At 42.4% G+C, this 25,940-nt stretch overlaps 2 protein-coding genes across 14 annotated transcripts in view; one reads left to right on the forward strand and one right to left on the reverse strand.

The window, feature by feature from the left end:
- Positions 1 to 24,618, forward strand: part of SQOR (sulfide quinone oxidoreductase) — a 43,846-nt gene extending 19,228 nt beyond the window's left edge. The window contains exons 11-17 of one of the 10 annotated variants that reach the window (XM_073303996.2): positions 2,334 to 4,418; positions 6,498 to 8,147; positions 10,750 to 16,031; positions 17,268 to 17,431; positions 21,452 to 21,553; positions 22,064 to 22,172; positions 22,515 to 24,618. The gene's annotated coding sequence lies outside the window, so the exon portion shown is untranslated. The remainder of the gene's footprint in view (positions 1 to 2,333; positions 4,419 to 6,497; positions 8,148 to 10,749; positions 16,032 to 17,267; positions 17,432 to 21,451; positions 21,554 to 22,063; positions 22,173 to 22,514) is intronic. The other 9 variants (XM_073303995.2, XM_073303997.2, XM_073304002.2 and 6 more) reach the window with 9 other exon arrangements.
- On the reverse strand, positions 733 to 8,047 carry LOC140894975 (nicotinamide riboside kinase 2). 4 transcript variants are annotated; one of them, XM_073304008.1, is made up of 8 exons: positions 7,911 to 8,047; positions 7,417 to 7,507; positions 6,967 to 7,012; positions 6,645 to 6,831; positions 4,985 to 5,056; positions 3,864 to 3,970; positions 3,495 to 3,586; positions 733 to 2,055 (listed from the first exon to the last, which is right to left on the reverse strand). In XM_073304008.1, the coding sequence occupies exons 1-8, from the start codon at positions 8,030 to 8,032 to the stop codon at positions 1,945 to 1,947; spliced, it is 828 nt and encodes a 275-aa protein (XP_073160109.1). In that variant the 5' UTR covers positions 8,033 to 8,047; the 3' UTR covers positions 733 to 1,944. The 4 variants fall into 4 exon arrangements, with proteins under 4 accessions (XP_073160109.1, XP_073160112.1, XP_073160110.1 ...); XM_073304011.1 differs by having other exon boundaries at positions 7,902 to 7,989; XM_073304009.2 differs by lacking the exon at positions 7,911 to 8,047 and adding an exon at positions 7,704 to 7,819.
- Positions 24,619 to 25,940: the final 1,322 nt, after the last annotated feature.

The following is a 25,940-nucleotide window of genomic DNA, read 5'->3' on the forward strand; positions in this document are numbered from 1 at the left end:
CTTTAAATGTACACAATACTAACATTCCTTAAAAACTTTAAAACAAGGGAAGAATGGGGAATAGATTGGAGAACAGAGGACTATTTAAACTGTGTTTAAGGAGGGATCTGTAGACAATTGTGGTAGGCAGTAGTATGAACAAACATCCAACGCAAACAAGAATAGGGAAAGAAGGAACAGAGGCCCAGGTGGAGGTAAAATGATCAAAAACCACAAAAAGGACAATCTTGTACTTCATGTAGTTCAGGCAGCCCATGAAGGGGAGAATGGTGGAGAGAAGACTTGTCAGCTGTGTTTCAGATATAACAGAGGAGGGAAAGTTAGGAGGCCAAAAATACTTAATGTAGTCCAAAAGAGATGACTACTGCATAAAGGATTAAGCAATGGTGATAGCAAGACAGTTGTATATCCATGATCTTAACAGCCTCCAGTGTCACATCTTGGTAAAACATTACATAGGAGGGAAGAAGAAAAGGAGTACTTCTAGCACCTTAGAGACTAACCAATTTATTTGAGCATAAGCTTTCGTGAGCTACAGCTCACTTCATCAGATGCATACTGTGGAAACTGCAGAAGACCTTCCAAGTCTTCTTCTGAAGTCCAGTCCAAGACCTTCTGCAGTTTCCACAGTATGCATCCGATGAAGTGAGCTGTAGCTCACGAAAGCTTATGCTCAAATAAATTGGTTAGTCTCTAAGGTGCCACAAGTACTCCTTTTCTTTTTGCAAATACAAACTAACACAGCTGTTACTCTGAAACCTGTCATAGGAGGGAAGGAGAGCTAAGACCAGAATGACAGCCGTTGCAACCCTAGGAGACCATAAGGATAGAGTTCTATCTATAGTGCTTACACCAGAATATGAGCCTCTCAATAGTCCTTTGAGGTGAGGAACAAAGATTAGGTGACTTGCCCAGCATCAGTCTGTCATGGAGAAGAGACTTGAATTTGGATCTCATGGTGCCCACATTTGCATCCTCACCAATAGAGCATCCTTCATTTCCAGTTGTCAGCTTGGGCTAATAGGAAGAAGTTTGAGATGACTGACAGCCAAGAGCTGCAGCTTCTAGACTTAGATGTGATTGATAGCTAGAAACGGATGAAAGAGGAAGAGAACTGAGGGATGCTAACCTTCTCCTCCACTTGTTCACAACACAGAAGACTAATAGTCAGCATGGTAGGAGAAGTAAGCCCTGAAAGCAAAAATGCAAAAGCAGCAAGTTACAGATTAAGAATAAAGACAAATAGCCTCTGTACTTGAGCAGGAAGAGGTCATTAGTGTTTCTTGATGAGGGTGGATCCCCTTAACATGGGAGATTCAAGAGGAAAGTCTAGGCAGTGTGTATCTAAAATAGAACTTGAACCCAAATTCTGATCTCATTTACACCAGTATTTGACAAAATTGGATTATACCTGACTTAGACTGGTACAAAAGATGAAAATGAAGCTCTAAATATCAGGGGAAAGCAAAGGCAAAATAAAGGACACTACTTGTGGGAAAATCCACTGTTCTTGTGCAGGGTGTAGAAGATTAACTTCTGTCACATTAACATTTTGCTTTTACCCTCAATGGAAGAATGTGGAGTTATACTGTTTCATAGACATGTAGAGATGGAAGGGACCTGAAGAAGTCCAGTCCAAGCCTCTGTGCAGTGTCAGGACCAAATAAACCTATGGCATCATGAGTTATCCAAACTATTTATTTTTTTTTAAAACAAACTCCTTCAAATCCGAGAATTCCACAACCTCCTGTGGAAACACAGTCCAGAGCTTAACTAACCTTATTGATATTTTTTTCTAATATCTAACCTAGGTCTTCCTTGCTGCAGATTAAGCCCATTACTACTTGTCATACTGAAAAGGACATGGGAAAACAACTGATCAGTGCCCTTTTATAATAGCTTAACATATTTGCATACTTTAAGTCTCCCCTCAGTCATCTTTTCTCAAGAAACATGCCCAGGTTTGTTTGTTACTTTTGTTCTCCTCCTCTGGACTCTCTCCAGTTTGTCTACATCTTTTACAGTGTGGCAACCAGAAATGGACCCAGTCTGCATCTATGGATGTAAACACATACGTTGAGACTTTTACAAAAAAAAAAAAGAGGAAGACTTATTGAGAGTCAGAGCACAGAAAAAAGTACATCTTTCTGTAGGCTATGCTATTCTAAGGAAGCCAGGAAACCTGAGGGAGCTTACCGTAATACTAAACAACTGTAATATAGTTTGTGTTAATTAGTATTTACTTTAAAAGTCGGCACTGGAAGACTAAATTGTAGTAGATTTAGATGCTCATCAATTTCAATCCTTTCTGTCCATTTACCTGTTTACTTTAGGTACTCCTGTGCCACTGAAAATGGTTTTTGCTTAAACCTAACACCTTCCATGGCTAACCTATTTGGTCACTTCTGCTCATGCTAGAATTTGATAAAGATGTCAAACTAGTTACTAGGTGCATTTTAGGATCCAGCTAGCCTTTGCTCTTATACATTCCCATGTAAGCAACTGGGGGGTGTGCTGTATTATAAGAAGCAAAGGATATATCTTACAAACTCACCTTATTTTCTCCATTACTGCTTTTCACAACAGTCCCATTCTTTTTAATTCAAGATAGCAGATGCTTTTAAGTTTTTGGGAAAAAATCACTTCATTTACCCTAATCCCACATGGAGTTCCATTTCACCACAGACCATTTTTTAATCAATGAGAATTTCTTCAAGTTTACATGCTTCTCACCTATCAGTGCTGACCAATAGACTCAAGTGTACTGTCCTTTTAGATTATGCTTTTTCCTTCAGCATTGACTGGGAAGTGCTAATAGTAGAAAGCATACAGCTGTAACTTAAGAGTATGGACTTATTGACAATGGCACTGCCATAGTACTTTCAACTGGCAAGTATGCTACCATATTCAAGAAGTCAAAATAAGTCTAAATAAATGCATAATAACTTAAAATACAGGCCCATTCAAGGACACAGCTACTTTTCTCTATATCTGAGATAGGAAAGCTTGTCTCAAACTTTAAGCATGAACTAAGCTACAGAGACTTCATGGAGGGGAAATGCTTTAATCAAGACCACATTTAACTCCATGAGTTTCAGGTGAAAGCTGAACAAAGTCCAATTTTAAAAAGTGAAAAGGAAGTTTTAACAGAAGCTAAAGCTTAGCTGCCAAAGTCTGGTACGCATAAAAATAAGTTAGTGTTAACAGGCTTCTTTTTAGATCATAGGAATCCATCGGCTGCTTGCCTATCTCTGTAAAAAGAAGGAAATTTCAGTGTTTGACAGTATACATTTATATACACTTAAGAGGCTTATTTACAATAGTAGACACAAGTAACAGCTTTGTTTTCCTATCTGACAACACTAGTAGTCCCCCTTCCACTGAGTACAACTGCCAGTTGCTGAGTTTCTGAAAGTAGTATGTAAAAAGTCACTCTTGTTCATTTTAGAAACATTAAGCCAGTTTGCCATTGCTTAACCATAATGTTTGTTTACCTGCATAATCAGCAGTTTCTCAATCTTGTTCTGGATCTGTTCATAAACTTCATTAAACAGCTCCTCCTTTGATTTTGTTCCATCCAACGGAACTTAAAAATATTAAAGTGTTAAAATTGAGACATTTCTGAATAAAGACAAAAACATCCTGATAATAGCCTAGAATTACAATTTTTTTTTTTTTTAAATGGAGGCCAGGAACTAGACCAATCCCACAGAAGTTAACTGCCTTACATACATCACAAGTAGCACTGGTTCAAATCTACTCACTGAATTAAGTTATTTAAATTGTACCCTCTCTCCCAGAGCAGACAGTAGAAAGACTTCCCTATACACTAGTTTTGAGCTTCCACCATCCAAGATACTTACCCACATCAACTTTGAGGTCTTCCATTATTTTCTTATGTTTAACATACATGGGCCAGACATGGCCATCAAACAATCCAGGAGGATCTGGTACAGTGTAGTTCCTTGAACTAGAGATTATAAAGACAGTGCTGTACATAAGTATTTCTTGTTACAAGTAGGAAGTCTAGATACAGCGTACTCAATCTCTTTACCCACCACCAAATCAAAACTAATTATCTTGACATTAATTCTCTGAAATGTTGTCAAAGTTGATATTTCTTATGTATCAGCTGCAAAGAGATTGAAGACAAAACAGAATAATGAAGTGTGATATGACACTTATGTGAAGTTGCAGAAGTGACAGATTAAGATTCTCAGAACTCTTCATCAGCTGACCTTACTTACATATTAGTTCATATCAAGAATTGCTGTAGCTTTTGGACATCGTGCATTAAATTATGGCATAAAGCAGAAGAGAAGCTTTCATGTTTTGAACTTTGAAAGTGGCCAGTCCCTAGCGGAGGTAGGCCAAGCAGCTGTTTTCACCAGTGGAGCATAATCTGCTTTCAGGAAAAGGTAAGCTCCAGCAGTGCAAAGAGTGCTTTGTCGTCTTACAGGAGTTTGCACCAGTACTGCTATACCTGTAACTGAAATTTGGGCAAATCCCTCACATAAACAAGGCCCAAAACCTTAGTTTCTGGTAAAGCAAGAAAGGGAAAAGATAGCTGTCTATTAATTTCAAACAGCAGAGTACTGACGGGCAATTTTACAATTAAAGAAAATGATTCTCATTTAGGCAATTCTTAAATCCTAAAGACACAATAATGAAGACCATTGCAGAGATTGTCTGGAAAGCCATATTCCAAACAATTCAGACCTCACTGGTTCTTTTGCATCTCTTGTCCTTTGAACTTTCAGCCCATTTTAGTGAAATATTGGCTTTTGGTACCATCTAGCACGTTTCTAGAACTTTGCAGGAACTTCTCAGATACCAAAGAGTATGCAACTAAATATCTAACCCATTAAATCTAAGACTCTCTCGAGCATCCTCTCTACTACTGCCTGAACAAATAGAGCTTTATAAATAAAATGTAGTAATTACCAGATTACCTTATTGATTACTTTATTTAAGAAAAGCCTACCTCCTCCTCCTCTTGCATTCTTCATATGGAATGGAAAGAAAGTACCGATGGTTGAATATCTCAATCAATGGTCTGAAAAAGAAATTCTCTAGTTTTTGCACATTTTACAGCTGCTCTATTTGATCTGCATAAGAACTAAAGGTGAAACATTAGTAAGAGCATTAGTGGGGATTTTTACACCTTCCTAGGATTTCTGATTGGCAATTGTCAGCAGGGTACCCAGTTACATGGGCTGTCTGCCAATGGTATGACAATTCCAATAACTTTAAGTGCCGCTTTAAAAAGTTAAGCATATAAATTTGTAAGTAGAGCTGAGTGAAGTTTTTCCAAACATGTGGTTTATTAATAAAAACTGCAGTTTCAGTCAACCTGAAACTATTTGCAAGTTTAACAATAATATGCCAAAGAGTTTTGGCCAAAATTCTCCCTCCCTCCCAGGACTTAGATGCTATTCACAAAATGGTGAGAGCAAGACAGGGTAGTTCCATAGGCGCGGGTTCCATGGGTGCTCTGGGGCTGGAGCACCCATAGGGAAAAATTAGTGGGTCTCTGCATCCACCGGCATCTCTCCGCTCTGCCTCCTCCCCCTCCCCGAGCGTGCCACACCCCACTTCTCCCCCTTCCCTCCCAGCGCTTGCTGCTGCGAAACAGCCGTTTTGCACGGCAAGCGCTGTGAGGGAGGCAGTGCGCTCGGGGAAGAGGCAGGGCCAGGGAGTGGATTTGGGGAGGGGTGAGGTCGGGGGGCACAAGCACACACTGGCGGCGGGGAAAGTTGGCACCTATGGGTGGTTCAGTAGTAAGGGCATTAGCCTAGGACTTGAGAGACCCAAGTGGCACGTCATTTAGCTTCTCTGTGCCTCAATTCCATCTATAAAATAGGACTAATACTTCCCTAGCTCACAGGGGCATCGAAACAAGAAATAGAAGGTGAAATGCTTTTGAGATCTATTGATGAAAAACACTGTATAAGAGCTAGGTATGTACCTGTACCTTTAGCTTAGTGGTTACTATTAAGGTATGTCCTTCCTAATGACAATTATTCATTAAGGTAGAGAAAGTGAGAATTACCCTATAGTTTGGTGGCTGTGGCACTCAAAGGATGTGGGAGACCAATATTCAAGACCCTGCTCTAATGACCAATTATAGGAAGTGGAACAGTTTCAACGGGAGAGACTGAGAAACCTGCCACCAGCATATCCTATAGCCTGAGGGTCAGGAACTCTTCTGCAATGTGGAAGATCAATGTTCAAATCCCTTCTCCACATCAGGTAGAAGGGGGAATTGAATCTGGCCCCCCATATCCCAGCTGAGTTCCCTTATCACTTGACCAAAGTTTATGAGGGGAAACCACCTCCTCCTGACCTATTTCATTAATCTAGCCCTTTAAAAATGCCTGAACCAATATGTTCTGGGACAAATAGGATGTTTTGTGTGACCCAATATGGATTTCTTTAAATTTGCCAACTATTTTTAAATATTTAGATTTGTTTCAAACCAATTTTGTATTTTTCAGAATTACCAGCAAACAGAAAAATCAGTCATTTGCCCAGCTCTAGTTTTAAGTATCACAGTTTGACTTCCTGCAACTTTACCTAATAGAAAACAAAATACATATCACCCCAGAATTACAATATCTGATAATTAGTAAGTCTTTAGTTACCTGTAAGTGTAAAGAAGAAAGCCTTCTACAATAAGAATATGGATTGTTTCATCTCTCTCTTCTGAATACTGTAGTATTTTGGCATCCAAGGTGTTATTGATGCCATGTGAGCGTTCAAACTTAATTGGGTTTTTCATCCAAGCATTGATGGTACTCATCATAGCTTCCATATCCAAGGCACTAAGAACTAGGACAAAAGCCCAGAAAAGTAATTGCTATGACTATCAGAAAAGTCATCTGAAGAAAAGCAACATGAACAGGATAGATATAACAGATAAGAGTTACAATTTCTACATGGAGGGTTCAATAAGCAGGGCCTTACCATCATACTGTTTAAATCCATCTTCAACTTCTATATCATCCTGGGGCTGAAACAGCGATAGAGAACTGCTTCAGTCTGACCAGCTATTGCAAAGCTCAACATTCATTTTAAAGCAAGATTAAAGATCTGAACTTCACTGGAAAACATCCCATTGCAGGCAAGTGCCTTAACCCACCACCAGGTTTGTTTGTGGCAAGATAAGAAGCAGTAACAAGACTGTGATAAAGTGCTTGGTTCCTTTATCTTCTCACTAGCATGGAGTGCTCCAAGAAAGTGGAAAGTCATCAGGACGCTGCCCAGGAGCTTATCCACCAGCCACACAGCTGGCCCCAGCCCACCCAGCCAGCAGCACAGGGTGTGCCAGTGACAAGCAACTTTGGCTATGAGCGGGAAGGGGAGCGTGGGGCCCAGGAATCACCTCATGTACAGGCTCCCACACAGGCCACTCACCTTGAAGAAGTCATCCTGATGCACCACCCCGCAGTTGGGCAGGGCCTGCATGAGCTTGTGGGTCAGCGTGGTCTTGCCTCCATTGGTGACCCTAGGGCAAGATAGGGACTGTTAGATCCTCAGGCCACGGGCACCACCAGCCCCGTGCGCGGACCTCGCCACCTCACTGGGGCAGCTGCAGCAGACCGCAAGCTGGGAGGAGTCACCAGGGGCTCCTCATGAGCGCTCCCTCCCACAGCCCCCTCCCGGCCGCCCTTTCCCGAACGCCGCCGTCCCCCGGCTGTCACCCGCCGATGCCGATGCTGATGTTCATGGTGCGGCAGCAAGCCGCCCGCGCGTCCCTTACAGCCTGTTGTTCCTATGGGGGGAGACGGAGCGGACAGGGGGTCCGGGAGCGGCCGCTCGTCCGAGCCGGGACCCGGAGGAGGAGACAGAGAGAGAGGGCGGGAAAGAAGCAGAAGAAGATGGGGGGGGAAGAAACAAACGTCAACTACAGGTCAGCGCCATGGTCCCGGGAGAAGGGAGCAGCCGGGCTCGTTGGTACCGCAGCGAAGCGCTCCGCAAAAGGGGAAATCAACCGCCGCGCCGAGATTCCCTCACGCCGCGACACGCTCATTGGGCAGCGGGCCCACGACAACACAGCGCGCCTACACAGTCTATACCCAATGAGAGCACAGCGCCGCCCACACTACAACACCCATTGGCTAGCGGGGCTCCAGCCTCACCTACTGGTAACGCCGCACATATCCCGAAAAGCCCATTGCCCTGGCCATCTCGCTCTTCGTCCAATCAGAAAGCTGAACTGCACGTCTCCGCATCGTTCACGCTTCCGTGAGCTAGAAGGGCATGCCGTGGCTCCTGTCTTCAGGCCACGCCCCCCAAGGGGCTGGGAACCCTACCCGCTAGCGAAGTAGTTTGTTTAAACCGTGCCCCTAGCCGGGATGGGGCGGTTGGTGGCTTGGGGGGTGGGATAGCTCAGTGGTTTGAGCGTTGGCCTGCTAAACCCAGGGTTGTGAATTCAATCCTTGAGGGGGCCATTTAGGGATTGGGGCAAAAATTGGGGATTGGTCCTGTTTCAAGCAGGGGGTTGGACTAGATGACCTCCTGAGGTCCCTTCCAACCCTGATAGTCTATGAGTCTAGTCTATGGAGGCAGCTGCGGGGCTGGGGAGAGGAGGAGAAGTGATTGGGGGATCCCCCAATGCCAGCTTCATAGGGACTCTTCTGCCTTCCTGCTGAGTGCGTGCTGGGGGTCTTTGAGGGCTTGCAGAACACGGACCTAATTCTAGCTGCAGGGGGAATCTGGCTCCCTAGGCAGTGCTTGGGGGAGCTGTGAAGAGGGGAATAGGGAGACCAGATGTCTTAATGTTATAGGGACAGTTCCAATGTTCAGGGTTTTGTCTTATATAGGCGCCTATTGCCCTCTCCCATCCTGATTTTTCTTTCACACTTCCTATCTGGTCACCCTAGAGGGGAACCCCCAATCCCATCTGCATGGGAGAGCTAGGCAGAACTCACCTCACAGTGTCTGCTGCTTGCTTCAGAGAATTACTTTTATTATTATTTTATTCCAGTAGCAACCAGTGTCCTTAGTCAGTGTTGGGGCTCCAGGGTGCTTAGTAAGGTACAAACAAATCAGAAAAGACCTTGCCCCTGGCCTAAAGGATTTACAGTTTAAGGGATAGGTAGCAGAGGAAGGGACGCAGGGACAGATTCACCCAGTTTCTAATACTAATGTTAGCTCAGACTATGGTCTGGGTACATTCCTTTGTGGCTGTGCCTCAGCTATAAAATGAGGATAATATCCATCACCTCGTTGGCACTGGAGTATTGTGAAGATTAATTAGTTAATGTTCCTGCAAAACAAGAATTAAATCTTACTACCATCATTATCACTTGTTGCTAGAAACACAGAGAGCATAATTCCAAAATACATTGTAGGGCTGAGCAGAAGCATAACTGAATTCCATGCTATAAACGTACTCCTCTTCCAATATTAAGGTACTGAGTTAATCAGTCTGTACAGCAGCCTTACCTTTGTGCAAGAGTCTTAAAAATTTATACTCAGATGTGACTTTAAGAGAGCCACAAATGTATACTTTTAATAGCAGTGCACACATCTATCGGAGAATTGTGGTATGATGTGATGTGATGGCAAAGATGCCAAGAACCTTTCCTACACTGCTACCCCAGCAATACTCAAGTGATTATGTTACTATTAAAGAAATCAAGTTACCAATTCACTTCAACAGGAGGAGAAAATGGAACCCCAAATTCCCAACACAGATGCAAAACTGTATCATCAGATCAACAGTAACTCTTTAAGTTACAACCCAAATAGAGCATATGTAAACAAGAACAGAAAGAAGCCAGAAACTGCCCCAAACCCAAAGTTAGAAGGAAAAAATGAACACTTGCACAAAATTAGAAAAATCCAATGGAAAGTTTCAAAGCAAGAAATATTTATCTAGAAGTGTTGTAACTGAGGCTGGAACAACAGAAATAACTAGCACAGTAAAACTGTTTTTATTATTGGGCTTGAGGAAAACATGGTGCAGCTGCAGTTCTCAGTCAGACGATAACTTGAACGGACAGAGGGTTTTGTTTGTTTGTTTGTTTTAATGCCAGAGTGACACCTACTGTTTTCAAAATGTGCAATATGCTGACAAAGGTAAAAACAGCATAACACTTTCTACACCCTGGGATAACATTTGTGCTGATTTATGCCCTTGAAACCAGTGAAGTTGTTAAATGAGCACTTAAGTACACTAGCAATGTGACCAGGAAGCAGACATGGTTTAGGGTTCTTAGCTCCTATAAAATCATAGAGTTAGAAGGGACTACAAGGGTCATCTAGTCTAACCCCTTGCCAAAATGGGGATTACAGTCCTGAATCTTAAAAGAATTAAAAATGAACTATTGACTAGGAGAGGATATAGAATGTTGACATTGGTGAGGTTCTGTGGCAGTTGGAGTTTGTCGCTTGGATTCCAACAGTCAATTCTTGGACTCTTGGGTTGTGGAAGCTTTGCAGGGAGGGGAGAGAGACTGCAGAAGGAATGGGGTTAGCCTTAAGTTACGCCCTCTTTTTAGTAGCTTTTTTGCTACTCCTCCTTCAGCCCTCTCAGTGTACTCATTTTGTACATTGTGGATGAGATTTTCAACAACAATTGTGTGACTGGAAAGTCTTTGGGACTTTTACTTTTTGGATTTTCACTTTTGAAAATCCTACTCTATCTAGGCACATATATAATCTCCATCACTGTAGTTTCTGAATGCCTCCTAAGTATTTGAAAACAGAAATAATGGTTTTTTTCTTTCTTTCCCTTCCTAGACTATAGGAGAATGCCAACTCAGGATAAGTTACACTACTTTCCTATTTACACCCACTTACCCGCATTTTATCAGCAATTTACATGCAGGCTAGGTACTTATATAGCTGCCATTACTGTAGTATCTAAGCACCTAACAAATAATGAATTTATCCTCACAATGTCTCTCTGAGATAGGGAAAGATAATTCTAATTTTACACATGGGGAACTGAGGCACAGAGAGATTAATAAATGACTTGTCACACAAAGGTGGGAGGGTCCCAGAGCTTAGGTTCCAGCTGAGCCTGGAAGTCTACACAGCTATGAAATAGCCCCACAGCCCAAGCCCCACAAGCCTGAGTTGGCTGGCATGGGCCAGCTGTGGATTCTTTGCTGCGTAGGCATACCCTTAATAGCCATACCACCATCTTTTCTTTCTCCACACTCCTATTTATATCTCCTGAATATGGTGGTCCACTGATATGATTCTGGGAGGCCAAGTTACAGGTGCCTGAGCATAACTGAAGGCAGGATTTGATCCTCAGAGTACTTGATTACATTATACCTTTTATCATAAAGCTATAGCAAGGAAGACTGGTTTTGTGGCCAACGCATAGGGTTAGATATCAGTCTATGTGAATCATTCTTGTGCTTTAGTTTGCCCATTTATACAGTGCGGTAAATGATACTTGCTTTTCTCACAGGGAGTTATGAAGCTTCAATTGTCAGCGATGGTTTAATTCTCAGATACTATGGTGATCAGTACCACAGAAATGCCTACAAATAACATTATAAGTAAGGGTAGCTCCTTAACTTAACCTAAAAAGGTTCTAGTCCCATTTTAAACTGTGTAGAATTATGTTTATTATTGAGAAGATTGTAAAGCAACTTCTGGGGACTTCTACAATCTAGTTGCAAGAGATGTAGGGGGGAGGTAACAAAGTGGGAATCTTGACCCAGAACACTTCTGAAAAGCAAATGGAATCTGGAAGCAATTTCATGCCAAAAGAAATTAGATACCTTTATTTTTCCTTTGGTCATTTTTATTTTATTTTTCCTACTTTATTAGATTACTTAGACTTCCCTGCCTCCCCTGCACTGAGTTTCTGAAGGAAACAGTTCCTGTGTGTGCCTGGACTTTCTCTCTCTCTCTACACTTTTGTTTTCCTCATCTCTCAGTTTTCTCTCTCCACTATTGGCTTTAATGTCTTCTCTTCCTTCTATTATTCACAGTCCTTTCCCCCTCCCCCATGGCTGTAGGAATCACTGCTGAATTTCAGAAGGCACTTCATCATTCCCAAATTCTGCTGTCAGATCTAGCCTATTTGCTAAAGACTAGTAGATTCTGAGGGACAAAAAATAAGAAAACAGGGAGTGAAGTGAGGATCTTAATTCCAAATAAGAGTACTGGACTGGAACACTGAGCAGGCAATTCCAGACATCGCCCTCTGCATTGTGAAGGAGTCCAAGGTTCAGATTATTGAACGGAGACACTGAGCAGAAAACTCCAGACAGCACCTACTGCTCTGCCAAGGAGACCAACAAGCCAGTGAATGCCACCCAGAAAAACTCTGCCCAGATATATGAGATAAGTAAAGATCAAATGTTGTAGACATCCTCCCTATTGAGCTTCCTCCTTCTGGACTGATAGATGGCCATCTTGGCCAAAACCAGGAGGAAGTTCATGAAATTTGTGGGGCCATAGACGGGGTGCACAAAAACAAGGAGATGTGTGGAAAAGTGCAGCCAGAATCTCAGCAGAAGGTTCTGGAGGAACCAAAAAGGGGTTGCAACCTGATGTGCACTAGGTAGACATGCACCAGTGTTTCCCTCGTGCTGTAAAAGGGACAAGTATCAGTAGATTCTATTAACTGTGCCAGCAACATGCCTGTGCTCATGGCTCCATGGAGGAGCTGCCAATTTATGTCCCCAGTGAGCCATGGAACCAGGATGGAATTTTAATCCCCTTTCCTTCCTGGGTTACTCAGAAGCAGGCAAATCTCATCTGTTGCCTAGGCACCTTACATTATTAAGGATAATAGAGATCCTGGGGGTCCCAGCTGAGAATCTGCTAGTCATCCATCTGCAGTGATCCTCTTACTCCTATGAATATTTATAGCCAATGCCTCCACCTAGACAGGCACTGTATACACCCGTGGATCTATCTTGGTAGGGTCAGCTAATCGCTGCAGCTTTCAACAGCAAGTTGCAACATAAACCTGACCAACACTCTTGGCATTATATACTGATCCATTCTAACCCTAAGTGCTCACTCTCCCTATGCTTATAGTCTTGGGCTCTCGCTTGCAGTGGTGTGCTGAGTGAGTGGGAATTCAGGCCAGCACTTTGTAAGTCCAGCAGAGGCAGTCCAGGTGAAACAAGGAGTGAGGCAATTTTGTATTGTGACCAACTTAGGTTGCACAGCACTAGCTGGCAGTAACAGTTTTTATATTACAGAGCAAGAGCATAGGGTTAATTCACATTTTCCTCAGTTGTCTGTAAGCCAAACTCAGATCTGCTGCACAATCAACAGTCTCCAGCTTCCTCTATCAATGCCTACTTGTGGGGAAGGCATCCATGAGGTAGGGCTCTGTGCTAGCCAGTTGTCAGCTGTAGTGTAGTCTTAACCCTAGTCGAGTGTCTTCAATCCTGGCAACTCAACAACAGGGACTTTGTCACATAAAGAAGTATGGATTGGATGAATGGACTATAAGGTGGATAGAAAGCTGGCTAGATCATCAGGCTCAACGGGTAGTGATCAATGGCTCGATGTCTAGTTGGCAGCCGGTATCAAGCGGAGTGCCCCAGGGGTTGGTCCTGGGGCTAGTTTTGTTCAACATCTTCATTAATGATCTGGATGATGGAATGGATTGCACCCTCAGCAAGTTCAGGTAGATATGCTGGAAGGTAGGGATAGGGTCCCGAGTGACTGAGACAAATTGGAGGATTGGGCCAAAAGAAATCTGATGAGGTTCAACAAGGACCAGTGCAGAGTCCTGCACTTAGGACGGAAGAATCCCATGCACTGCTACAGGCTGGGGACCGACTGGCTAAGCGGCAGTTCTGCAGAAAAGGACCTGGGGATTATAGTGGATGAGAAGCTGGATATGAGTCAACAGTGTGCCCTTGTTGCCAAGAAGGCTAATGGCATATTGGGTTGCATTAGTAGGAGCATTGCCAGCAGATCAAGGGAAGTGATTATTCCCCTCTATTTGGCACTGGTGAGGCCAGATCTGGAGTATTGCATCCAGTTTTGGGGCCCCCACTACAGAAGTGATGTGGACAAACTGGAGAGAGTCCAGCAGGGGGCAACAAAAATGGTTAGGGGGCTGCGGCACAAGACTTATGAGGAGAGGCTGAGGGAACTGGGCTTATTTAGTCTGCAGAAGAGAAGAGGGAGCGGGGATTTGATAGCAGCCTTCAACTATCTGAAGGGTGGTTCCAAAGACGATGTAACTAGACTGTTCTCAATGGTGGCAGATGACAGAACAAGGAGCAATGGTCTCAAGTTGCAGTGGGGGTGGTCTAAGTTGGATATTAGGAAAAACTATTTCACTAGGAGGGTTGTGAAGCACTGGAATGGGTTACCTAGTGAGGTGGTGGAATCTCCATCCTTAGAGGTTTGTAAGGCCCTGCTTGACAAAGCCCTGGCTGGGATGATTTAGTTGGGGTTGGTCCTGCTTTGAGCAGGGGTTTGGACTAGATGACCTCCTGAGGTCTCTTCCAACCCTAATCTTCTATGATTCTATGATCTTCTCCTCAGCCCAGACCCAAAGGGGAGTATCAGCTCTCTGTTCCAACTCCCTGCACACAAAATGGAGGATGCCAATACCCTGCAGCAGTATCTGACTTAGACAACTCAGCTCAGTCCAACAGGGCACCCAGCACTGCATCATGGAACTTGCAATCCTTCAAAGACAGCATATAGTACACAGAGGTCTATCTAATCAGGTTACCTCTGAAAGATTCAGAGGTTCTTCAAATAGGTATGCCTGTACAATAAAGGGTGACTCACTGGGAATCTTCACCCTCTCTGTGTGATAAAATGTGCTGCCATTTCATGATAGGATGGGACATGATGGCAAGAAAAATGGATGACTTATAGCATGAGCACATAGAACCTCTTGGATGGAAATGGAAGAGCTGTTGTCATATGAAAGCCCTCAAAAGTGGAGGAGGAAGGTGTGCACCAGCAGGCTCCATGCCAGATTATAGGCACTACAAAAGACCAGCCCATTAATGCCCAGGGATTTGTTCATGGGCATCAGTAAGAGGGCTTTTGAGAACTTGGCCAAAGGGAGGGGAATCACCAGCCAGCCCCAGTCACCCACTCTGACTGTACTCAGTTGCATCTGTAGCTGCTTCATTGACTTCTGCTGAGTTAGTCTGCATTTACACTGGTGTGGCTGAGACCAAAATTTGTCCAGCTGCCTTCACAGAATGGATTATGTCATTCTATGGCCCTCTGTAAAGTTGTTTGAAAGAAGGATGGGGTTATAACAGAATAAGCAAGCATAACTAGCGAGCAAACAAAAGGCAGTCTTATGCCATGGCTCTAAGGACTATTTTCAGTTAACTTCTTGGCTGTGATCTTAGTTCAGTATTCCAATGGCCTGGGGAACAAAAGATAGAGGCAAAAATTGAACGGCATATAAAACATTGAACGGAATATAAACAGCATATAAAACATTCAGGGTGAGTGGGGTGTCAGATTTTGACTCTGTATTAAGAGGGAATCACAAAAGGAGCCACATATGAAATATTTCAAGAGGCAAACATAGAATTTTCTATTCCAGGATCTTAACATTGTGTATATAACAATAAGAGAACAAAGGAAATAAAAGCAGGGAGAAGGAGACTTCCCTTGAAAAAGACAGAGTGGTAATTCCTTAGAATGGTGCAATTATGGTGAAGTACACTTCACTCACATAAACCAAGTATTCAGGCTCCATGTGGAGGGAATGTGAAACAACTGAAAAAGTGAAAAATACCCCCTCAATTTGGAGTCAGTGACTGGGGCTGCTACTAAAGTCTGGAATAGCAAGCTTAGCCTCTCTTCAGCAACTATGAAAGCCATTTGGCCTTCAGGATCCATATAAATATCAGGTCTGAGGCCCCTTTTTTGGTGGGCTCCTATTTTAGGCCCCAATTCTGCAGATGGCTGCAATGGGGCTCAGCAGAGGTCTGCATTCACAGAGCTCAGTACAGCACTTGGACCATAGACTTCTGCATTACCTCATGAAAGTCTAGCATCCAGACACCTGCATGGTCCACAGTCCCTCTGCTCTGCTCTGCGGTTTAATGGTAAGGACCTTTGGGTGGATGCTCATGAGTTAGACTGCTAACATCTAGTGAAATCAATGGCATTTAGGGGCCTAACTCCTTTTGATCATTTGACCCTTAGTGAGTAGATTAAATGAGGTGGGAAATGATAATTAAGACAGATAAACAGTATTCAAAGCACCAAAGATAAAGTTAAGGCTTTGCATTCTATAACAATGTACCATATAGAACACTGAAAACTAATGGGCAAATAAGATAGATGCGGTGAAAAATGAATGACAGAACATTAAAAAAAAATCAAAAGTGTAAGAAGATAGGGATAAAATGGGAGGAGTAACAGGCAAAGGTGAGGAAGATAAATGTGATAATTGGGTAACTGTGGCACTATATAAAGAATGCTTGTGGCTGATCATTGTTACTTTGTTTCCTGATGAAAGCTGTTGGGTTGGTTCAGAATGAATGAAGTTGCTTGTGAGCTTATGTTTACTCTACTTGTTTTGTAAATTAAAAAGCAGCTGTGATATTTTTATCTATGTCACCAAGATGCAGGTGCTACTGTGTGGATTATGTTTTTCTATGGTCCTCTGTAAGGTTGTTTGAAAGAGGGATGGGTTTAAAACAGAATAAGCAAGCATAACCAGGGAGTAAGCAAAAGGCAGACTATGCTGTGGCTTTAAGGGCTATTTTCAGTTGACTTCTTTTCTGTGGCCTTTGTTCAGTATTGTTTTTCATTCATGTTCTTGTATACTCTAGTGAGTATACAAAACTAATGGTAACTTGCTGATCTCTTCATTTTCTCTCTCATAAAAAGTATTGCAGTTATAGTCTCTGATTCTAGTCCTACATGGGAAGACTAGGTTTCTCTGAGATTTGAAGTTTGTGTAACTATCCTATTGTGAGAGGTAAGAAAGGGATCTCTTTCTTGTACCATGCCCATATTATCGTCTGAAGAGGTTTGAGTTTCGAAGCATCTAATCTGTTCTGTTCCTTTCTATGAAAACTGTATTCTAACACTGTCTTCTAGAGGCATTATAGTTTAGAACTATTTCTTCTTACAATCTGTCTTTGTTCTAAACTTACTGAAGCCTTTATTGCTCAGTAAGTGCTAGATAACAGTATTGTGGCACTTCTTGCTTATATCAGTCAAAATAAACATACTTGTTAAATTCTGTTCCATGTGTGTAATCCCCAGATGTTCATCTGACTTAGCTGCCTTCTGGGTATTACTAAAGCAATTCCTTTAAAACTCTATTTTAGGAACTGGTTTTTGTGTAGAAGTGGCCTCCTGGTTCCAGTGTTCCCTTTGATGTGGCAAGATTAACAAGATTTCCTGACCACCTTGTGTAGGGAAGCTACTGAAAGACACAATGGCTGAGTTCTTGGTTTGCTTTAACTGGTGCAGTGGTGAGCATCCCCAGCCAGTAAGTAAATGCATGAGTTGGATTTTTAAGATGCTTTTGAATTTACAATGAGAGCTTTCATTTCTGTGTAGCCTTTATTCTTGTGATCAACTGCACTAAGGAAAGCAAAATATAAAAACTGATAGGGGAACCTTATCTCTAGTAAAAGGCATGAGCTCTACCAGAAGATCTGGTATACACTAGTTAGAGTTCCTATTTTCTAGCTGCATAGGAAATTAATCATCTAACTCACATTAGTGGTGCCAGCAGAAGCACCTGTAAGCTTTCCCTACATTGAGAAATAGTTGCTGAATACTTACTCTGCAATTAGGATGTAGTTTCATGAGGACTTAGCATAGACTGCACCAGCTGGGAGGCTGCAGATTCTGTTAATGAAACATGACATGGGTATATTTCAAAACAATCCTGAATGTGATGTCTTGTAAAGATGTGATGGAAGTCAAAATAATTAAACCCTGTGAATTGGGGAGGATTCTTGTAATAACTGTCTTTTAAGGGCTGTGTCTGGTAATGAGAGTTGATGAGAACTCTAGAACCCTTAATATAGCCTCCAGATACCTACCTATGGGCTATTAATGGTGAATAGGGGGGAAAACAAGGGTACATAGCCACTCTTAAAATGTATACAGTCAGTGGCGTTTTCTGGGGGAGTGGATTATTTATTCAATATGATAGCTGGCATTTTTGCTATAACTGAAGATTCAGTAACACTTCAATTATCAACCTCTATCTGCAGTTTTAATACTTGATGTTTTTAAAAACTTGAAACACTATCTAAATATGGGACGTACCCATACAGTTGTGTACAAGTCTTCTAATATGTTTTATTTAAAGTTCAGTTCCAGACTGGGGTTGAGAAAGAGAGCTACAAAAGTCTTCTATGTCTGATAACTAATCATTGAGACAAATGTGTTTAGCTTACACTCATATTTTCTTTTAATTGTAATAACAAATATTTAAAAATTGCCAACTCTGCAAATTCAGCCTGGGCTCACAACATGCAAAATCTCTGCAGGCCAAATTTGCCCACAGTGACATCTGGGCAACTAACGGCCTTCAATGGCTTTGCATAGGTTTCAACAGGTCAAAATCTATTGATGCAGAAAAAGGACAAGAATTGGCTCACTCTTAGCTCTGCTGCCTCTTCAGGGCTAGAGAGTGAAAAGCAGTAAACTTGTCACCAAATCTCTGATCCTGAAACTGGATCTGTGGGTGGCCTCTTGTGCCCCTGCAAAGTCCCCCATGACTTCACTGGGGCTCCCCATGCAGATGAAGTTCCAGATCTGGGGGGTCCTTGGTTAGCAGACTGGACAAGGAATAATCAAGAACCAGCTCGAAGTTAAAAGGTGCAATTTAGGTTCTCTGGAATAGAACAGTACTACAAATATTGGAGTGTAACAATAATTCATAATGTTTCTGCACTGCATTTTACTCTAAAACCAAACTGCCTTTGAGGTGTGGCTACTGCCTCTGGAACAGTAATATTTGAAAAGGTCAACATCCTTCTTGGTTCTCACTAAAAACATTTGAATAACTGTCTCTCTAAGGCTGAACTTTTCAGTGGTAGAAGTACTCAAGCGGCCCTTAGCCTCACCTGTAGACTTCAAAGGAGGGAGACAGAGATTTAGTGCTTCTGAATGGTTTCAGAGTAACAGCCGTGTTAGTCTGTATTCGCAAAAAGAAAAGGAGTACTTGTGGCACCTTAGAGACTAACCAATTTATTAGAGCATAAGCTTTCGTGAGCTACAGCTCACTTCATCAGATGCAGATCGTGGAAACTGCAGCAGACTTTATATATCTCTGTGTATATATAAAGTCTGCTGCAGTTTCCACGATCTGCATCTGATGAAGTGAGCTGTAGCTCACGAAAGCTTATGCTCTAATAAATTGGTTAGTCTCTAAGGTGCCACAAGTACTCCTTTTCTTTTTAGTGCTTCTGAATGTACCCTAAGGGCTCTGTAAATGTTCCTTAGTCTTGACTTGGCCCTAGATCACTATTGACTAGAAACAAGCAAACTGGCTTTGTGATGCATATAAATGGAAACTAAGTTGTGATGACAAATCGCATATCCTGAAGTGGAGGGTTAATATGCTACTTTGTGGTTTAAACCAATATGGCTATATAGAAAACATCCCAATAACATCAACATGCAGTAGTTATAAATCATTACAGACCAGCCCCACATCTGTCACACCAACTTAATCAGCGGCTAATGTACTTGTGTGGCACAAGAATAAATTCTCTGGTCTTATAACTAACTAGATACTGGAGAATTCCCATAGGACATCACTCTAGGAAGGTAAGTCTTGCTACTGTAATATATTCCCAGGAATATGTAACACTACAGATGATACTGTGGTAGAAGCAAAATGAATACTTGCTCTTTTATTTTATTTATTTTTTGACTGTCCTGCTCTTCCCCTACATACTGCCATGTGGACACTTCTCTTCCTCAAAAGTGTTGTTTTTTAAACTAATGTAAAGGCTTACTGGGTATCTCTGCTCCCAGTTCAGTTGCTTTAATTAGGCAGGGAGTGGTCTGTCCAGAGCAGCAGCAGTAATAGTTCTGGGAATGTGTATTTATGGACTCTGCCTCCCTGGTAGAAATAACTTCTCTCCTCTTGCTCTACACTCAGCATTCAGATCCCATAGCCTTCTAGCAAAGGAACTGAAGAGGATTCTCTTTTAGAACTCCTTAGTTCCCCCCCCCCAAGAAGGATTTTCTAATCCCCAGAGGTAGTGCATGTTCTTCAAACAAAAAATTCTAACAAATACTCATAGGGTCCTCTAATCTTAGTAAGACCATTTTCTTGGGATAGAGAAAATTCTTGGGAAAGATGCTGCATGTAAACAGTGTGCTGCTGGTCACGCTGCAACAGTCACTCAGTTGATTGTTCCACCAGCAATTAGGGTTGCCTACCCTAGGAGTCTCCAGGAATTAAAAATTAATCTTTAATTAAAGATTGTCATGTGAGGCCATCTCTAGGAATTTCTCCAACCAAAATTGACAACCCTACCAGCAATATTAAGCTTTCTTAAGCTATCCCAATGCAAGACAGGAGAGAAATTGGGTTTAACTAAATCTAACTCCTGGAACCTTAGCTCCTCAACCAGTCCTTGAACAATGAAGTCCTCTTAAAAAAAAAAAAAATGCATAAATGTCCCTTATTGCATTTAGCATTGTGGTGCATTGGCCTCTAACCCAAGAGGCCCAGACTCGCAAATATGCATCTGCAAATGGTCAGTTAGACCTAGTCAAAGGTGCAAAACAACTTTATATAGACTCTTAAATTAAACATGCAATCCTCAGGCCCCCATCCTGGAAACTAATCTGAAGATGGAACCTTTTGACTACAGTGAGGCTCTTTGAGGGTCCAAAGTTCCATAGAAAGATGCCAATCTTGCAACTGGCTCCTATCCGATGAAGTGAGCAGTAGCTCACGAAAGCTCATGCTCAAATAAATTGGTTAGTCTCTAAGGTGCCACAAGTACTCCTTTTCTTTTTGCGAATACAGACTAACACGGCTGTTACTCTGAAATATGTGACTATAGTAAGAGTTTAAAGTTATATAACTTCTCTATAGCTGTCCTGCTGATGGCATAAATGTCACATTGAGTCCTCTAGTGCTCCTAATTTGTTAGTATCAGATGAAGAGCAAGTGGAAATGACAGAGGAAGTGTCTAGTCTAAACCACATGTGTAAGTGCCTATTTTTACAGGGGTTCCTCAGTTATGTTGAGAGAGACTACAAGTCTGTTCCTTTAGTGCTAGAAAACAGCTTTATGGTGCTTGCTTCAAATCTACTGCTGACAGATTCATACTTCAACAACAAAACCTTAGTATATTCTGCTCTTTTAAAAAAAAAAAAAAAAATTCTGTTTCCACTAGGAGTCACTGGAAGGTCAGTATTGATGAGTTTCTTGTCAACTGAGCGATAGTTCCCAGACACAACCTTAACTGTCTTCTGTAAAGGATTTTCTGTATAAGAACTTAGAATTTTTTTTCCTCTTCTCTCAAAGAAAAGACGTCGGAGACTAGACCGAAATATGATAGGAGAGCCAATGAACTTTGTCCACACTGCCCATGTTGGAACAAGAGATATGAATAGTGGTTTTACATCTGTAAGTATGTGCTCTTCAAGATGAGCAGAAATGTGAGAGACGTGCCTAACTGCTAAGACTAAGTGTTCGAAGTTGTGAGCATCACTTGCCCATGTATAGAGAATGAATGCAGCAGAATAGTGTCAGGACAGACCATAGTCATCTACATCCTACACACCCAGAATAGACTTATTTTAGCTCACTTAACTTGACACTAGTTCATAGCACTTTCTCATCTGACACACAGCATATACAGTCTGGGGGATGGAGCATGTCTGTACTCGTGAGGCCTCACTCTTCTGTCACTCCACTGAAGTACAAGGACTTTCACACCCATTTAGAAAGAGCAGCATGTTGCTAATACCAGTTTTTTGTCACTGATACCCTGAGTACTGACATCTCTCTGTATGTGGATAAGTATGTCTTGCCCATTAGGATTAATGTTTGACTTACTTTCTCTTCCTTTCTGACTTAAGACTTAAAGCTTTGACAAATAAAGGTCATCTACTAACCTACTGTATTCTTCTCTAGGCTGGGTCAATTCAGGACCATATGAAGTCAAAAGGTGGCTACACAAATGGTACACCTGCAAGTGCACAGCTATAGAAAATTCCAAAGGAGACGGATGCACCAATTTTTGGTATGCTCTGCTCTCTGAGGGCTTCCTAAAGTTCCATAAAGGCTATGTGAGCTAGCAACTGGTAGGGAAACCTCCAACTATATTATGTAGTTTAATTCAGGCTTCAGCTTTCTTTGTAGAATGGCTTCTACACAAATGTATGGCGGCTATTATAATTGCCAGCCTGGTATGGTGGTGGTGCAGTACCAATTAGAACACCATCCTAGGTGTCTTCCAAATGGGAAGCTCCCAACCCTACCCCAAAGAACTTAGTGTTAGATTGTCTGGCATTTTTTTTGTTGGCATTGTTACTAGTCTAAAACCACTTGCATCAAAACAGTCTTGACTTTCTTCTTTTCACAGAAATTCTGGAAACTGATCTTACTGGAAGACCTCACTTGTTTTCACTAATAGTAAAAGAGATGCTACTGGGGAATGGAGTATTTCATAGTAATGTTTCTCTGAATCTAGTAGTTGGATGCCCACATTCTAATTCATTATCTTTGCTGGAACTGTACACTGGTGTTGCTTTTAACTTTATCAATTAGATCTTCTGTTTTTCTGTCTTAAAGCCCAGTGAAGTCTCCACAACTCCACCCTAAAGTAGGTCCAGGTGACTGGAAAACCAAGTGTTTCTCCATCACTGAGCTGTAAGTGCCTAGCATGTTCTCTCCCACTACTATAATAACTGCAACAGATGTTCACTGTGCCAAAGTCTCCAAGTGGCTAGGTAATGCTGGATGGGTCTCAACATAATGCTCAAGACTTTCTTTAGACTTACTTAAATTAATGCAGCAGGAATTTACACTATCAATTGAATTTTAAACTCTCATCCGGAGATGGCATTCTAGGTATCAAACAGTCATGTAGCACTGTGGTTGTTTTTGGTTTTGGTAGCTGATTGGTAGTGACACTTAACTATAAGTGACAGCCTGTCTTCCAGACACTTAAAAAAAATAAAACCGGTCTCTAATTACTTTGTTTTTTTAAATGCATTGGAAGTTCTTAGATTTTTTTTTTTAACTGAAGTAGATGATGTAATGGCCCAAATTAAAGAGAAAATAGGTAGATTAGTCTTAAATCACTTCTCAAAGAAACATACCACATTTGACACTTAAATGCTAAATTGTAGTCTGGGTATACTTGATATATGTACAGTGCTGGCACTTTGAGATGTTGCTTCTGTTAAATAGTCATATATGCAGGCCAGAAGCAACAAGTTTAAGTATCCCTTGAAGTGACTAGGTCCATAATCACTGTCACAAGTGCATCTATACCCTTTTTTATCTTGGGTAATAGACAATTGTCCACTCAAACTGTGCAGTTGGTATGGATGCAGCAACTTAAAGTGATCATGAACTTGAATTATTGCCAACTTTAGAGCATGACAAGACGCATGGTAAATCAGTGGAGCTCTCATTTATTTCAACAGGAGTAGGATCAGGCCTTCAGGTTTGTCTTTAAATACAGGCATTCACTTCTTAAAATATCATTCAACACAACATGATCTGACCACTGTCATGCAACTCTCCTATTCATTAGAGGTCTTCTCTCACTGAAGTGTATCAGCTTATACATATTGCTATAAGAGTTGACATGAAGGCCTAAGATGAGAGGCTGTTCTGTGTCTCTGTACACTCAGAGTAGAGAAACATTCTTCTTTCAAATGAATTGAACACTATTCTTACTATAATTTTCCAAAATGACTGTACAATAACTACACAAAGCAAAGTTTAATTACTCTTTTGGCATATGTGTATATCAGATTAGAATACATGCCCTGTTTTTAAATACTCATGCTAGTCTATAGTTTGCTATCTTATCTGTAATTCTGACGAGCACAAGATCTGTCATACTGAAGTTTTTCCAACTTGGTTTTTGGATCATAAATACTGTAACTTGTTCAATAAACACTACCTTGCAAACTCAACTACTTCTGCTTGTATCTTATGCACTTGAAAAACAACCTTATATTCCCTTAATAGCTAGGTGTGAGCAGGTTCCACTGTACCTTCTCATTAGCTTGAATTAACATTTTATTGTCTGCTACATCTTAGACAAAGGAGAAGGCATAACCAGTTTCAGAACTCTAATAGCTGTGGTAAAGAACGTATCTTATTGTTAGTGGTGTAAAAACAAGAAACTCAGGCTGACAGCACTTAATCTCTACTGTTCTTATGGGACTGAGCAAGGGTTCACTCCCCTCTCCCCACCACCATTCTATTCAAAACTCTAGGGGATTTGAAAATATTTACTACAGCTCTACTCAAGCTGAATTTAAGACCTAGTCTTGAGGGAATCCACACTTTCTAGACAAGCTAGCAGGGTAACTTTCATTCCCTCTCGTCAATGTAGTAAAAGTGTCATATGAGTAGAGGAGATGGAGCCAACAGTGGGAGATGGCTAGCTCTACTGGCAGATTCATGCTGTCTAAATGGCCAACTAGTCAAAGCTGTAAACTTTGCTTCTGTGGTAAGAAAATTGAAGAGCCTTCACTTTCTTGAAGACAAGTTTTAACATAATATGCTGATGGATGAAAAAACAGAATAATGCATTGATTCAATACTACTAGTCTAAGAGGCTGTGAGATGAGCTCTTCTCTAATCCTGTCCCATTTGTACTTATCCATAGCTCTCACGACACCCCTCTTCTGTGTGACCAGTACAAGTAGTCAAATAGTTGACAAGGATGGGCTTAAACAGCAGGCTTCAACTTTATTAACTATAGTTGGGGAGGGGCACTACACTGCCCACCCCAGCTTTCATGTACCAGGCATTTATTTGGTTCCAGTGCAGGTTACAGGGTTTCTACTGTAAGCCACACAGTCAGGGTAAACCCTCCTTAGTTGTGAAACCCCATGTAATGAGGGGTAGTAGGACAGAGGCCACAAGGTGGGGCAGGGGAAACTCCAGTTCATAAAGGTTTCAAGTGCCTCTCATAAGCACAATATTCAACTGGGCACCTTTGGCTCTTCTATGCCCCCTAGCCAGACCCCAGTGCACCTCCAGCTCCGGGCAGTCTCTGCTTGCTGCCACCTGTGGACCCTGCCTGTCTCCCCAGAGCTGAGCTGCCTGGGACTGATGCAGAAGCCTGGTCACTCTCAACCAGGTGTTGGGGGCCTGGCTGGGCCCCTCCAATAAAATAGGTCCTGAAGGAGCCCGGCCATGGCAGGCCCTGGCCTGGCTGCTTGTACCACTCCCAAGGGGTCAGAGTGATTCCCAGCCTCAGGACCAGCCCTGATTTCACGGTTAGCTCAGCCCAACAGATAGAGTTGCCTCCCAGCAGGGCTGGTTAGTGTGGCTGGGAGGCAGCAAGTGGGTCTCTGCGGGGGGTGCTGGGCTGTGAGGGAGTGGGGAAGATGTATGTATTGGGGGAGTAGGGGTTCTGTGGGGGGTGCTGGGCAATTATGGTGGGGGTGCAGGCAGGGGTGGTGTTGCACAGGGTGCTGTGCATTTGTGCAGGGAGTTCAGGGGGGCACTGGGAATAGTGGGTCCTGAGGGGCTCTGGCCATAGGGAGTTGGAGGGTTTGGGGTTGGGGGGGGGAGAGGCTGTGTGGCATAGCATGGGCCTGCTCCTGAGGGGAAGGGGCATACTGGCAGCACAGGGCTGGGCGGGCCACTGTGCATCTGGCAACTGCTGGTTTGTAAATAGTGCCCTTGTGCTGGGCTGGGCAGAGCATGGCCACCCCTGCCATACCATGCCCCTGGCTGGCCTCTTGCTCCAGGGACTGACCTCCCCATACCATGCTCCATTGCCTCCATGGGGGCCCACAAATATATTTGGGGCTGG

The sequence above is a fragment of the Lepidochelys kempii genome, chromosome 10, assembly GCF_965140285.1.
Source record: "Lepidochelys kempii isolate rLepKem1 chromosome 10, rLepKem1.hap1, whole genome shotgun sequence".
Lineage (NCBI taxonomy): Eukaryota > Metazoa > Chordata > Testudines > Cheloniidae > Lepidochelys > Lepidochelys kempii.

Bases quoted from the DNA above. Each gene is read 5' to 3' on its own strand.
- LOC140894975 (XM_073304008.1), bottom strand. From the start codon at position 8,032: ATGAGCGTGTCGCGGCGTGAGGGAATCTCGGCGCGGCGGTTGATTTCC. The intron at 3,971-4,984 runs GTAGGCTTTTCT...TATAATCTCTAG, and splicing joins GAATGCAAGAGGAGGAGGAG to TTCAAGGAACTACACTGTAC. The intron at 2,056-3,494 runs GTAAACAAACAT...TTACATCCATAG, and splicing joins AGAAACTGCTGATTATGCAG to ATGCAGACTGGGTCCATTTC.